This window comes from Camelus bactrianus, chromosome 16 (genome assembly GCF_048773025.1).
Source record: "Camelus bactrianus isolate YW-2024 breed Bactrian camel chromosome 16, ASM4877302v1, whole genome shotgun sequence".
Classification (NCBI taxonomy): Eukaryota; Metazoa; Chordata; class Mammalia; order Artiodactyla; family Camelidae; genus Camelus; species Camelus bactrianus.
In genome coordinates, this window is record NC_133554.1 from 44976997 (window position 1) to 44992802 (window position 15806).

At 53.3% G+C, this 15806-nt stretch overlaps 1 protein-coding gene across 2 annotated transcripts in view; it reads left to right on the top strand.

Annotated features, from left to right (window-relative positions):
• Positions 1–15806, top strand: part of WNT3 (Wnt family member 3) — a 46756-nt gene that overhangs the window by 20676 nt on the left and 10274 nt on the right. For both annotated transcript variants that reach the window (XM_045518963.2, XM_010958167.3), the window contains exon 2: positions 15158–15399. In XM_045518963.2, coding sequence (XP_045374919.1) covers positions 15158–15399 — 242 coding nt within the window. The remainder of the gene's footprint in view (positions 1–15157; positions 15400–15806) is intronic.

Consider the following 15806-nt stretch of genomic DNA (forward strand, 5'->3'; position numbering starts at 1 on the left):
CTGTGGGAAACTTACCCGGAGCTATATGCTTTGATATTTTGCCCCTCCTGCTGAACACACATCTTATTTGTAGAGAAATTGGTAAGTTTTATTTTTCACTTTAAATGTTTGCTGTGTGCGTGAGAGAGATTTTATCTTTTCTGTCCAAGCTGTGTTTCCCTCAGAAGAAACATTTTTGTAATGGATGTGATTAGAACACAGGACGGAAAATATAGAGACGCCCTGTGGCACCAGCACTCGTCGGGGGGTGTACCTGGGCTGGTGGGACAACGGTGTGTGAAGTGAACAGAAGAGAGGGAGCGGGAAATGAGGACAGAGCGAGAGGAGGTGGGTGGGCAGGAGGACTCCACCATGGACACATCGGGGGAAGAAAGCATTTCTAGTGAGAGATGAGTGGGGTACTTGAAATCCTAGACAAAAACAAAGTAGCTGAGGGCAAGAACCGAGAAAGATGGGGAAGAAACTAGGAGAAAGGACTTGGTACCTTGACCCCCAAGAGTGGTGGCATCCTGCATTTCTGCAGAGAGAATTTCCACTTACTCACAAACATATACCACCCCACTGCAAGGCTAAGAAAAGTAAGTTGGAAATCAGGAAGAGGAGAACATAGGGGCAGAAAAACCAGTGGATACAGGACGGAAGGCTTGGGCAGGGGACTATCAGGCTAGGCTGTAGGAGGATATGATTTCTTTTGAAATACACTTTCTACCTTTTTTCCAGTGCATGTTAGCATGTGTTTTGTAAGGCACCTACAATATGAGCACGTGGCTGGCCGGCGCGTGATTTAGACCTAAGTGTGTGTAAATGGAGGGGCATGCCCAAACACTTTTTACTGATGTGTTGCTGGATCAAAAAAGTTTTGCTTCTGTGGCGGTGAAGATGGAGGTTTGTTGAAAGGCCAGGAGAGAGATGAGGAGGGCTACCTCATGAGAGGAAGTGGACAAGCTGTGGTTGGAAAGGATGGATTGGTGCCGGGAGCAAGAGGAGGTGAGGCCTCTGGGATGGCAGAGGACTGATGAGGCCCCCACCCCGTCCCCCTGTGACCATGGGCAGGTTCTGAGCCTTATCTGTGATCGAGGACAGTGTTTCTCCATCTTGCCTCCTTCTCTTGTAATGGAGGAAGGGAGGCCACCACAGAGAAGAACCCAGACCAATTAAATCCATGTTCTGGGAATGTGGCCTGGCATCGGTAGTTTTAAGCTTCCCTGGGGCCATTTGCAGCCCGAGTTGAGAACCAATGACCCGCCCCTCTGAGTGCTGGAACGTTTAGAGGTCCTGCAGGGGTCTGCAGTGGACCCGAATACAGCTCCTAATAGGTGCTGAGTAGACGCTTGCAAAACTCGGGCGCCTGCGGCGAGGAGGCCCTTGAGAAGAAGGGACGGGGTAGAGGGGAGGGGCAGTGAATGCAAGGACCCTGCAGAGGGATTGGAGGCAGGACTCCGGGGTGATGAATTTGGAGGGGCGCAGAGGACGATGTTGAGGCTCGCTCGGGCTGCCTCGCCTGCGGATGGGGATGGGGCCGGGAGGGAGGGGCAGCCACCGCTTTGAACTTGCGTGGAGCCTCCCTAAACAGGAGGGGGGCGGGAAGTCCAGGTGCCGGCAGGGCTTTATTTCACCTGCGCATGCTCAGCGCCGTGTGGGGACCCAGCGCATGGAGGCGATCCTGGGAATGCGGGGGAAATACCCGCCTTGAAAGGCAGGGAGAGGACGGTGCCCTGAGCGCCGAGCGATTACGCAGCGCCGCCCGGCCGGCCGGCCCCGCCACCAGCTCCCGCTGTAGCTCTTGCCCCGGGCGCACCTGCCGCTACCCAGCCGGTCTCAGCCCAGCGGGTCCGAGACTGGTCCATCCTCCGTGCTCGTGCGACAAAGGCAGGGTGCGAACCCTGCGTGGGTTGTGTCCAGAAGTCCCCACCAGGTGGTTGGAGTTTATGTTCCTTCTAGGTTTTATTATGAAAAATGTTAATCAAGAAAACGGAAAAAACAATACAAAGAGCACGCATATGCACGCCTCCTACTTCAGCTGATTTACATTGTGCCCTAATTGCTACTCCCTTCCTTCTCTCTCCTCCCTCCCCACCCTCCACACAGTTTGGTTTCATTCAAAGTAAGTTATAGTCATGACTCTTCACCCCTGCCTTTCCAAAATGTGAGGATGACCTACATGACCACATACAATTATCACACTTAAAAAATTGTTAATGATGACTAACGACTTAGATTTCCTCAGTTATCCTCAAAATGCCTGCATGGCTAGGATTTTCAAACCAAGTTCCAGTTATTTGATTGTTATGTCTCATAAGTTTATTTTAATCTAAAACATCCCTCCTCTCCTTCCCCTGAAAACACACACACACTTTTTAAAAGTGACTAGGACTTTTGGAGAATTTAGGCCTGTAGCCTTATGAATTTGTCTGGTTGCTTCCCTATAGTGTCATTTGGTCTGTTCCTCTATCCCTGAAAGTTACTTCTAAAGGCTTGCAGAGATTCAGGTTAAACATCTTTGGCCAGAGAACTTTCTAGATTATGCTGGGTACTTCGTATTGCATCATCTCATACTGTGCTATTGTCACACTCTGAGGGAGGTTTTTAATGATCCAGTTTCCTGGACTCCTCCCCAGAGAATCTGACTCAGCACGGCTGGCTTTGGAACCCAGCTGTCTGTATTTTTCAAAACCACCCCCAAGTGATCTGAGCACCATAGTGCCATGGCCTGCATCCCTGACTAGCAGCCAGTTAGTGAATCCATGTTCTTGGTCTTTGGAAGGGCATGGCATTTAGTGGAAAAACAGAGTCAATGGACAATTCAATGGAATGTGTTTAAGGTTCCCCCTGAGGTATATATAAGAGCTGGGAAATGCCCAAAGAGAACAGCTGAAACTGGACACATTAAGAGGTGATTTTAAAATTGGACCTTGATGGATAGATAGGAGCCCAAAGTGAATAAAAGGGCTGGGCAGGCTGTGTCTTGTCTTTTACCAGAACTGGGCTCGAAGGGTTCACTTTAGCAGTCTAGGAACCCAGGAAGATCCCAGCTGGGGAACCAGCAGACTTGGCTTCTTAGAAGAAGCAACCTAACCCTGTAAGGCCTTCATTTTTCTATCTGTAAAGTGGGAAACTAACTCCTGCCTGATATAACTTAAGGCTGAAGGAGTTGGGAAGGGGAGACTAAAATGAGCTGAAGATGCAAATACGGTTTAGTAAAAGTTTAACTTAGAATTCTGACCAGTGGAGTGGGAGGTGAAGAAACAAATGGCAGAGACCCAGGTGTGAAAGATGTCCAAGCTGAACTCATCTTCAAGGCCCAGCTCAAAGGTCACTTTGGAAGATGTATCCCTTGCTATTTTCAGTGACCCTCCCCTCGGCACTCCCATTCCTTGTGGTGACCACCCCAGAGGGGACTTCTTACACTCTGCCACTGGCCGAGGTCACCTGAAGGGATGTCTCCCTGGCTCTAGGGTGGGGCCCTCTGAGGGGGGTGGAGGCTGTCTCTATACACATCTGGCACATGATACACATGTCCTGAATGAAGCCCCAGCCTGCAGACTGGAACCTTCGAGAAGGAACTGTGTCGTGCAAGAGAGGCAGAGTTCTGGCTGGGTGGTCACAAGGCCTGGGCTGTACCCGCTGCACTGCCCTCAGCCGTGGAAGTGCCCTGGGCAAGTCGCATTGCTTCCCTGGGCTTAGTCTGGAACAGGACTAGACAATGCCCAGGGTCCCACGATTTGGACATTTTTGAGGCCTGATATTGTGATAGAATAACTAACACCTGTGACTGTTCCCAGGATGCTTCTGAAGCCTTTCCAGGGCATCTTATGTCCCACCTGCCACATGCATCCTTCAAATAGCAAGAGACTGGCAGGAGAACCTTGTTGCACAGACACATTCCCAGGCTTTTATCAAGCATCTGCCTTGTATTCAGTGAGCAACCCCACGCCAGAGACACCTAGTCCCACCATGGTTTCTAGAAGGCCCAGCATCTCTCAAGTTGATAAGACTGGACTCTTTTGGAGGAAACCCAAATGAGTTGTGACCCCCAAGCTAGTCGTTGAATGTCTTCAGATCCCAATTGCCTTATCTGTAAAACATGATCATGACCACCATCTGCGTGTCCGGAGGCAGAGGCTGGGCCGCAGATCCCAGCTCTGTGGGGTCAGAACTGGACTGAATAGTGTGACCTCATTTGGGCTCCCCTGTGAGTTCCCAGCTGCTCCGCAAAGCAAGTGAACTTGGAAGCGTTTCCCCCTGTGGCCACCTGGAAACATTTGTCCATCTAGGGTCTTGGTGCCCCTCAGGAGACCTTTGGGAGTCTGAGGAGTGGCACTGGGCCACCTTTCACTTCTCTCTGGACACCCACCTGGGCTCCAGCCGTCCTCCCAGGCTAATACCTGCCTGAAGGAAGGAAGATGTCCAGAGCTCACATGTCCTCTCAGTGCTGAGGGAGGACACAGCCCTGAGGACCCAAGCTGGAGCTGCTGACAGGCCAGAGAGGCAGGAACCCCCTCTGCCATTCTCCTGCCTTCTCTGCCCCCTTACCCCTCCACTTCTGGAAGGCCTCTTGTCCCCCTGCTTCCTCCCAGTTCTCACCCTCCTTTCCTCCTCCAGGTCTGACCATCCAGCTCTGTGCCCCGCCCCCCCAACCCAGTTTGGCTGAAGTGGGTGATCCCTTTCTCCCTCCCCTTCTTCACTCTGATTAACTCTACTTTTCTATGAAATTGAGGGGGGGGGAACCTCATGCTCACAACACAACAAAAAACAGGTTTAAACATTTTACAGGTTTCAACATTTTTCAAGCCGCCTTGTCACATCTTATCAGATCAGCCAGGAGCCTCAGGCCAGGCGCTCTGGGAGCTGCTTTGGAGAACAGAAGCTGTAACATTCCAGCCGAGGCGCTGCCCCGCCCTCCCTACCCCTTTCTTCCCTTCCCCTCCCCTCTTCTCCCCAAAGTAACAACCCACAAGGCTCCCGGGTAGAGCAGCGCAGGGCCAGCTCCTTGCCCCTCTGACTGGGAAAGACCCTTGGCTTTGAGTGTCCGTCCACAGTCTTCTCTTCCTCCCAGAGCTGTGGCCCCTCTGGGCTCTCAGGTAGTCTGAGATGCCCAATTGGTCCTGAAAGGTGACTTCTAGAAGTTGGGGAGCAGAGGGAAGTTGTCAGAGCCACTCACAGAATGTAGAAGTGGCCACTTGGCCAGGAGGTTCCCAAATTGTGTTGGAGAGTTTAGGGAGGGAGGAAAAGGTGCAGAGACACCCCCAAACTGGCTCCCATCCATGGCCAGTCCTCAGGGGCTGCTGCCAATGGGAGGGAATTACTTTTTATTTTGGTTTCATTTTTAAGGGCAATGTGTGGGTTGTGTCACCCACAGCAATGGAGACCACTGGTCTGGAATACCCTCCCCTCCCCCAATTCCCTCCATTCACACCAGGCTCCCACCTTCTTGTTCCTGCTACACTCATGGTGACCTTAGTCACATAGAACAGGGTGACAGATCCAGGAAGGGCTGATCAAAGTCCAAAGGCCTAGATTTCAGCCAAGACAACCTGAAGGAGAGGCCCAGACCCTGGGTCCCAGGGTGAGAGGAATAAGCTCCCAGATGGGGGTGAGGCTGGGAGGTCCCACCTTGAGCACAGAAAGGGGCCTCCTCATAGAAGGATGTGGCTGTGGATGAAGGTTTAGGATGCATCCAGAGCTCTCACCCATGATGAAAGTGGAAGAGGGAAAGAAAAGAGGAAAGTAAGGGTGTGGTGACCCTGTCCAGTGTGTTGGCTGTGCGCCGCCATGGGGCCCAGAGCAGGAGCACCAGGAGCAAGACAGACCCGGGAGCTTGGTGTCAGTGTTAGCTGAGCCAGGCCTCACCAAACTGCCTGCTGCAGAGTTTCAGGAAAGCCCTTCCCACCTCTTACCCTGAAGTTCTACCTACTCTGGTGCCCTTCCTCCCTCTGCACATGGCATCCAACATCCCCACCAGGAGGCTCCCTCATTGTCTTACCCTTTTCTGTGCCCCCTGGGAGACGAGGCCTCAAGTGTCATTCAGCTACCAGCTCCTGGACAGACTCCCAAATCTGAACATCTAGCCTCTGTCTTGCTCTTGGGCTTCAGCTCTGCGCCTCCTGCACTGTCTGGACATGGGTGCCTGCAGGTCTCAGCAGCCCCACAAACCTCCTCTTTTTTCCCAAAACTGCTTCACCTCTTACATTCTCTTTCTTGGTTGACAGCATCTCCATCTTTCTGGTTGTCCTGGCTCAAAATCTTGGTCATCCTTTCCTCCTTCCCGTTGTTTCCCTGTGACCCACCCTTACTCACTGCTTCCTCTCTACTCCCAAGGCCACTGTCCTGAGATCCACCAGCCCCGCTAACCTAGATTGGAGGTGCTTGGCCCCGGCCTCAGATAGGCTCACCCCAGACCCGTGAAACCTGCCCTCGAGGGATTGTAAGGTGCAGACAGGTCTGCAGCTCTCCTTCTCATGAACTCACCCTGGTATCCTGACTCCTTTCCCAGCCTTTGGTCTCCAGTGCCCACCCTCTGGCCCTGCTCTGCAGTTAGTGTCTAACGTCAATATTCCAAAGCCCAGCTCAGTAAACTTCAGTGGCTGCCCAGGTCACCAGAATAAAGCTTGGTACTCAGGTCCCCCTTTCCCTCCTCTGCTCCTTTGTGAGGTCCCTAGACTCCAGCTAGGGCAGACCCGCTGCTGTTCCCTCTCCCACCTCTTATCTGGGGCTATTCCCTGCCATGCCTGCTCCTCCGTCGCACCCTGGTCCCCACTGACTGGCACCTGCTCGTCTCTCTCTTCCAGGATACCCTTGCTCTCTGACAGGATGGTTACTTGGGTTGTAAGCTACAGGTGCCTGGGGACCCTCTCACTCATTCGTGGGACACACAGCACCCAGGCCTAGTAGGTGCTAGAGAAATGCTTGTTGGCCTGTAATTGACAGATGCCTCCTGGTCTGGGCGCCCCTTGGGTGTGGCTTAATTCATCTCCCTGTTCCCAGTGCTTGGCGCTCTGCCGGATTCAGTCATCACTTAAATGTGTGTTGAGTGAATAGACAGGGAATGAATTTGACCTGCTCTTCCAAGGGCCGGCACCTCCATTCACTTTACTTATCTATTGCCCTCAGGGGCCCCAGGCTGGATGGCTGGGATTGAGTCAAGATGGGAAGCCCAGCAGGAGGCCTCCCTGTGGTGTTGGGGAACTGCCCTCACCGGCTCACAAGCTCTCGCAGTTGCTCCCTCATTGACTCCTGGGCCTGGGTCCCAGCTCAGGGCATGGACCTTTCTACCCTCACCCTTCCCTTCCTATGTATAAACAAGGGCAGCCCCCTAGCATTGCTGGAGACACGGGAGAACCGGACGGCCCATCTCTGCCTGCTGAGTGAATGAGCCAGCTGCTGATGGGAAAAGTCCAGAGAGATCTTGATGAAAGGCATCCGCTGGGGCATCTAGGCCTGCTCTGTGGACCATGGGACCATGTGAGCCCTTTGGACTCAGAAGCAACCCCCCCCCCTTGACTTGCACTGAGACGGGTTCCAGGTTGGGTTGGAAGGGCACAGAGCTGTGCTCAGCACCCATGGGGCCCACACGTGCTCTAGAGGGGATGAGTGGATAGGAGAAGAAAAGCGATGGCTTGTGAATCATGACCGAGGTCCCTCCTCTTGTTTTGTTACAAGCTTCCTGCCTAAGCACCAGGGTTAGTGGCCCTTGCCACTTGGGTTTAAGCTCTTTGGAAGTTCCAGGAGTTGGGTGCACCAGGGCCCACCAGACACTGCCCCTGCCCCTCTGAGTGCGTGTGCTCCTGAACTTGTCAGCCTCTCCTCATGATGTACACCACCCCTGAGTGGCCTCCTGAGCTAAGTAGAAAGGTAGTGGTCTTGAGTTCCAAGGCCAATGCTTAGATTTTTACTTTCTGCACATTTTCAAGACATTCCCCTCCTGGAATTTTCCATCTTGCCCTAGGCCAGAGTGGGGCCCCTCTGGACCCAGGAACAGGAAGGGTATCTGTCCAGTACTGTCCAGGAGCCAGCAGGTGGAGCACCAAGCATTGGGCTCTTATAGGGTTTCCAGAAACATGATGGTCACTGCAGGAGAGAGACAAATGAGGACAAGGGAGGTGGCTCTGACTTCTCCCCCTTTCTATCTCTCTCCCTCCCTCTCAGAACCAATGTGAGTCAATTTAAGAGACACCGGTTCTTTGGGTCAGAATCTTAAGGTGCCCTGTCTGGGGCTAGCAGAGATACTTGGGCCTTGTTATGGAAAAAGATGAGGGCAAGGGGACCATGACTCCAAGAAGGGCATGACTAGGGGAGGCTTGGCCATGGAGCTCACCCCAAGACCGGAGGGAGGAGGTGGGGACGCTACAGCCTTTCCCTGGGCCGCACCCTTGGATCCATCTTCCACAGCCCCACCCACACATGGCTTTGTGACCTGGGGAAATAACAGACCCTCTCCAGGCCTCAGTGTTCCCATCTAGAGGAGGAAGGGATTACACTAGACCAGTGATTCTTGGATTGCATTCTGCAGAGGGGCTGTGGGTTGGGGTGGGGGCTCTGGGCCCCTGCCTTATTCCCCTCACTAACGTAACTATTTTTAAGTGTACATTTCAGTGGTATCAAGTAAGTTTGCAATGTTGTCCAATCATCACCACTATCTGTTTCCAGAATTTTTCACCATCCCAAACAGAAACTCTATACCTACTAAGCTATAACTTCACCTCTCCCTCCCAGCCTCCTGGCTACCTCTGATCTCTTTTCTGTCGGTGTGAGTTTGTCTATTCTTGGTACCTCATATAACTGAAATTATACTTTATCTGTCCGTCTGTGTCTGGCTTGTTTCACTTAGTATATGATGTTGTCAAGTTTCATCCACGTTGTAGCCTGTTTCAAGGGTCATTCCTTTTTGTGGCTGAATATATTCCGTTTTAAGGATAGACCGCATTTTGTTATCCATTCATCTGCTGACGGACACTCAGGTTATTTCCACCTTTTGGCTGTTGTGAACAGCGCCGCCATGAAGCCTTCTGTACAGGGATCCGGTTGAGTTCCTGCTTTCAGTTCTCCCGGTCTATCCCCAGGAGTGGAATTGCTGGGCCATGTGGTGATTCTGTGTTTAGCTTTTTGAGGAAGTCCCCCTTTTTATCTGTTTTATATACAGGGGGCAGGGGGGAGGATGTATATTTGGAAAAAATGGCTAAAAAATAAGAAACACCCTAAGCTAGATGACTCCTGAGGCCCCTCCAATCTCTAAAATCCTATAACATTGGGAGAGTCCAGGGTTAAAAATGTAGAAAATTTGAGTGCAGGGGAGGCGGTCTGGTTGGGTGCGGGGCTCATTAAGGGGAGAGGGGTGGAGACAGCATGGTTGGTCTCCTTCCCTTCCCGTAACACGCAGTCAGCCTGCAGTCAGCTGGTTGTGGGGCAGGTCGTTGCGAGGTGGGTGGCAGAGTCTGTGGGTCCACAAAGCTACTGTCACCAAACAGAACGCGCTGCATGGAACCCTTGTAGGCATCTCACTACATATTGTGTGGGTAAGTCAACTCAGCATTGAGGCTGACCTGAATCCTTCGGTGAAAAGTTCCATCTCTGCCCTGTACTCATCAAGCAGGCCCACCTCCAGCCCTCTGGAGACAGAAGGGGCTGCGAGTAGAGGTGAATGTCTTGGTGGGGGTGGGAGTCTGATGAGACGGTGCACAGTATTTCAGCCCGGCCTGTTTGGAGGGGGGATTTCATCCTGAGGGGTCATCGTGGAGGTCCCACGAGCAGCCTGTGGCTTGCTGGCACCTGCTGCCCATCTGCCTGGCTGCCGGTGTCTGTCCTCAGCCCAGCTGCCCGGTGGGTGGTTGGGGTGGAGGATGAGCTGTCCTTAGGGGAGGGTGGCAGGATCCTGGGGTCAGGCAGGGCCAGGAGTTGGGTATAAATAACCTCTGCCCAGCTGGGAAGGCCTGGCTTTGCCCTTCTCCCTCCCCCTCACCAGCTGCCGGTGCCAGGCGGGTCCCTACCTCCCTTGGGAGCCCAGCCATTGTCTCAGGTCCTAAACGTAGGAACTTCCTCAGCGGAACCAAGGAGTCTTGTCCTGTGTGTAGGTGGAACCTCCGGATGCCTGGAGGCCTGGGGAGCAGGGCTAAGGGGCTGCAAGATGGAGGAGGTGAGACTGGCCTTTCAGGGAAGGAGTTGTTTTTTTATTCCTTCCTTGGAGAATCAGAGAGTACCTCACACGTGCCTGGCCCTGTGGTCAGCCGAGTGTGCTCATGAGTGTGTGTGTGTGTGTGTGTCTGTGTCTGTCTGTCTGTCTGCTTGGTATAGTGGGAGGTGTTGAGGGAGGATGGGAGGAGACACAGCCTCCATCCTCAGGGAACTCACACTAGCACAGCCAGATGAAATTGGAAACAAATTAGTTCCTAGCCCTTTGAGATAAGAAGGTTTGAATAAGGCAGAGGAAAAACACAGATAGAGAGGTTACTCCTGTCTAGGGGCCCACAAAATCTTTAAAATGGAGGCAACCCAAGAATCGGAGGTTGAAGGATGGGTGAGATGTTTGCTGGGAGCTTAGGCAGTGGAGAGGCACTCTGGGTGGAGGGCTTGGCCTGTGCAGAGACACGGAGGAGTGAACCAGCTGGGCTGCTAGTCGTCCAGCAGACTGGACAAATAACTCAAGGCCACTCACACTTCGGAAGACAATGAGGCTCACGGTGTGACCTCTGTCAGGGGACTATACACTTCAGTAATGGGGACAAGGAGTTGTGAGTCAAGTTAATGCATCTGTGGTGGTGGAATTTCAGATATGAGCATGTGTGGGTAAGGAGGCTCAGGGTCAGGGTGGCAGGGCACGTTTGGGGGAGGGCAGCTATCCTGCAGAAATCAACCCCACAGCCACAGCCTCGTTAGCCCCAACACCAGCCTGTACAGCTAAACCTCCATCCCCAGGGACCCTTGCTAATTACCAGTAGGATGTCTAGATCTGAGCTGAAACCCTTGAATGGAGCATCCTGGAAATGTCCTTATGCCCTTGCCCTTGGGTTATTACCTTTAACACTTGGCCAGATCACTGACATCTGTTCAGCCACCCTGGTTAGGACAGAGCTGCTGGGAAAGGGGCCGGCTTTGCTCTGACCCAAGGCATCCTTCCCAGGGATGGATAGGAAGGGGATCTGAAAATTCTCATGTGTTCTGTCAGGTCAGGGATGGGGAGGGCCAAGGAATGAGGTCGATGACATGGCAGGGGATGAAGTGCTGGGGACAGCCCCTAGACACATGGGGACCACCACAGCCATCATGACTTAAGGGCTTCCTGTGTGTCAGGAGCTCTTTCTTTATCCCTCCCATGATGTCTGTTTTACAGATGGAGAAACTGGGACATGAGAGGTTAAGTAAGTGCTTGAAATCAGCAGGTAGGAAACAGCAGAGCTGGATTTGAACACAGGCAGCCTGGCTCCCGGTTGCACAGCAAGAAGGACACAGGCTTTGGTGGAAAGAACTCATCTCTGAGGCTGGGAGCTGTTCTAGAGGGTATCACTCTTTTGGAGTCAGACAAAGCTATGGTTTGATTCTGGTTCAGCCACTTTCTTGTGTAAGTTGCTGAAGTTCTCTGCCTCAGTTTCCTTATCTGTAAAACACAGATGACAGCACCCACCTCAACAGAACTCTTGTTGAGGATTAAATGACATAACATTTGTGCAGTGCCTGATATATAAGTGCTAAGTAAGTGCTTGTCGTTATGATTGCCAGTGTTGAATGTGACTGCAGAGAGAGGAGGAAATGCTTGGGTCAGAGGAGAGATCGCAGCTGTGCAGGAGGAAGGACTCGCTGTCAGGGCCTGGTGTCCTGCAAGGGAGCACAGGGGACCGTGGCATCTCCCTACTGGGAGATGTTTGGGGAGCAGCTCTGGCCTTTGCAGCCGACCAAACCCTGCCAGCCAGAGACCAGAGCCCAGGCATTCTGCTGCGCTGGGCAGGCCTGCCTGGAGCCCACTCGGGTGGGGGGATTGGTGAAATCAGGGACAGGGAGCCCCGTGGAGGCTGGGATGAGGAGTAGCCTCACCAAGTGGAAATGAAGAGCCAGCCGGCCTCACCTGGCTCTGTAGATCTGGCTGTGTGGCCATGGGCAAGCTGTTTCTGTTGTGGGCCTCTGCTTTTTCATCCGTGTAATGGGCTTTGTGCTCTCTAAAGTCACCTCTAGTAGGTTTTTATTCTGGTCCAGCTTAGCTCTACAGTGCCTGGGCCTGCAGAGATGCCAGCAGGTATAGGGCAAAGGCCAGGAGAGAGTGAGGAAGGAGAATAGGAACAGGGGATTCAGGGAAGGGTAACGGAAATGTTCCCAGGGGCCCTCAGGCCCTGGTGCCAGAGGTGATCATGAGATAGGTCTGCCCGGCTTAGAGTTTGCAGTGGGGCCTGGAGGCCAGGCTGAAGGAGAGTATGGGCACTGCTGGGCCAGTCCATACCTCCAGGGACAGGTGTGGTTGGAGGCACCTGTGGTGGGGAGACTGAGGAGGGCTCTGACCAAAGGAGGGGGACACTGAGGCTGGGCAGTGGGTGCCGGGTCCCTCCATGCTGCTCTGGGATAGTCAGGGACCAGGCCAGGGTATGAAGAGGGGGCAAAGAATCACTATGTTCCTTTAGGAGGGACCCTCAAGGCCCCACACTCAGAACCAGACCCAGGTGGGGGTATGGGGGGCAGCGGCCTCTGCCTGGCTCAGTTCCCCTCTCCAGCTGTCTGCATAGAGGGCTGTGGGTCCCAAATATGAGAGGAGGGAGTGGGACAGGTCTGGCCTTCTTCCCAGGGTGGGCCTCACTCCTCAGCCATCCGTCTCAGGGTGGCCTGATGCTGAGTCATCTGCACTGAACCCTGGCAGGGTCTCCCTCCTAAGTGATTGCAGCGCTGCTGGGGCAGCTGCAGGGCAGGGCTGGGCGTGCTGGTTAAGAGTGTGCTGGATGGCAGCCTGAGCTGGGAGGGAGGCTCAGCTTTGACACTGTACAGTCCTGTAGACTTGGGCAGTTTCCCAGCTCCCCGGCCTCAGTTTCCTATCTATAAAATGGGATGATGACAATGATAATGAAGTTCATACCTCACAGACTTGCTATGAGGTTTCCATAAGGTAGGAGACATGAACACTCAGAACTGGCCCAGCACATAATAAACCATCGGTATTTGATTGTCACCATTATGATGATTATCAGTTTATAACTGTAAACAGGGCAGGAGCAGGAGAAGGCAGCCTGCAAGGCCCTGTTACTTGCTGTGTGTTCATGTGCCCGTGAGGGCTCTGGGCCAACCAGCTCTATCACTCAGGTTCAGTCTTTAGGCCCAGGGTGCAGATGAGCCAGGCCTGCAGTCACTCCTATCCCTCGGGGCCCAGGCAGGCACTGCCCAGAAGGCAGGTGGTACTGGTTTGCCCCGTGCGCTCTGTAGTCAGATGGCCAGGTTCCAAGGAGCAACTCCTTACTAGCTCTGTGGCCTGGGCTGGTTACTCAACCTGTAAGGATAAGCACCTGGAAACAGGGCTGCTAGAATCATCCTCCTGTGTCATAGGGTCATTACAAGGATTAATTGAGGCAAACCCAAGGAAGAGGCCCAGCCCAGTGCCAGGCATGGAGGAATTTAGTCATTAGCCGTTAGGGGTAAGTCAGACCTGCAGGTTGCCCCTTCCTTCTCTTTGAAAGCGCTCAGTGCTCAAGATCTGGAAATGTCTGATAAACGCCACCATCCAAACCCCCAGACCTGGTTCCCCAATCCCTCCCCAGTGGAAAAAATGAGGGTCCAAACTTCTCCCTCTGACAGGGGAGCCCAGAGCTGGCCCACGGTGGAGGGCACCACAGCCCTCCATGTGCTCACCATGAGCACATAGTAAGAGCTATTAAATGGCAGATGTTGGGATCATCCTTGTGTCTGGTCCAGAAAGCTTTTGTGTGCTTTTCCCTGATATGCCCCTGGGGTCTCCTGGACCTTCTTCCCAAGGCTTCTGCCATCACTTTGCATGGGGGACTTGATGGAGGTCACTGCCAGACCAGAGCCTTGGTCAGTGCTGTATAGATAAAGAGAGGAGATGGGCCCTGATGCCCACCTTCTTCCAGTTCACATTGTCCGTGATCACAGGGCTGATCACAAATGGCCTTGAGGTCTACTGAGACCCTTGGATCATTTTGTCAGCTTCTCCCACAAAATGTCATTTCTGCTATTCCTGTGCTGCGGGGGAGAGTGGAAAAAGAGCACCCTGGTTGTATAGTGTTCTAAACTCTCGTTCCTCCTCCTCTTTCCTCTGTTGACTATAAAACCTGAGAGGTTGATAGAATATTGATTGAAAAAATGAGAGACAGAAGAGTGAGGTGATTTGACAAAGGTCACATGGTGTTGGGCGGGGGAAGTTGATCTAAGGTCTTCTCCCTTCTGACTCTGAGCTAACTTTCTTGACGCAAAGCCAAGCTCCAATCTTTGGTGAGAAAAGAGATGGAGCTCCAGAAACTTTAAGGTTGCTGCAAAGATGGTGACAGAGGCCGCTGGTGGGCAAAGGACAGAGGACCTGGGGAAACACTGGGAGGCTCTGGGCTGGTCAGGCATCTTCCCAGGGAAGAGGATGAGGAGCATGGCCGGGGGTGGCCTGTGTGTATGTGCATGTATGTTTATGTGCAGACACACACATATGTGTGCAAGCTCCCTGCTAGGACTGAGGCTTCTCTGCTTTTTCTGAGATGTGAGGGGGGATCAAGCCAGCTCCTGCCATTTTCATCTCTGTAGATTTGTTTTCCTTCTGATATATCATTGGAAGTCTCCATGTGGCCCTAGAAACATAAACTCCCAGCCTGACCGCTTTAATGCCCATCAGGGAAATGGGAAGGCCCCTAATACCATCTTTCCATTTAGGGTTCTTTTCGTAGTGTTGCATTTCCCACACGTGTGCCCCTGGGAGGTTTCTATTGGTCCCCAGGCGTCTGCACAGTAAAAATGCCCAGAGCAGAGGGCTGATTGTCTGGATCAGAATTCTGCCCTTTAGTGGAAATGTACTCCCAAGGTCAAAGGCAGCCCATTCAAGTGCCAGGTTTCTCAGGGCCATGGGTTCAGGGTTCAGGCTCCAGGCTCTCTGTGGCTCTGCTTACCCTGAGTGCTCACAAGGAAGAAATGATATCCACAGTGGGCCATGTGCTTTGTGCTTGCAGTGCCACTGCCTTCTGTCTGCCCGCAGGTCCCTGGCCCTGGGCCAGCAGTACACGTCCCTGGGCTCACAGCCCCTGCTCTGTGGCTCCATCCCAGGCCTGGTCCCCAAGCAACTGCGCTTCTGCCGCAATTACATCGAAATCATGCCCAGTGTGGCTGAGGGTGTGAAGCTGGGCATCCAGGAGTGCCAGCACCAGTTCCGAGGCCGCCGCTGGAACTGCACCACCATTGACGACAGCCTGGCCATCTTCGGGCCCGTCCTCGACAAAGGTACTATTTCGGGGCTGGGTGGGAGCGGGCAGAGGGGCTGGGTTGGGGGATGTCACTCCTCCACATCAGGGTGCCTCAGCTCTGACCCCAGGCCCCCCAGGAGAGGGCAGTAAAGCTGGTCACAACCTGCAGCCTCCAGAGAAAGTGGGCCAGGTCCCTCTCTGCAGTGACCTGGGCTTCACCCCTGCTGCCACACCTTCCCCAGGTGCTGCTGGGGGCTGGGTGGCCTTGAGCATCTAAGATCTGAGGGCAGGCTAGAAGGCTGCCACCTTCCTGCCATCCTGGCTGGCACAGTGGGTGGCCCCAGGCTTTGATGTGAACTTTTGTGATGTTTTCCCCCAATGCCATGTTAAATGGTATGCAAATCTAGCTGGGGGAGAGGGGTGAGAGCATTGCCACCCTTAGGT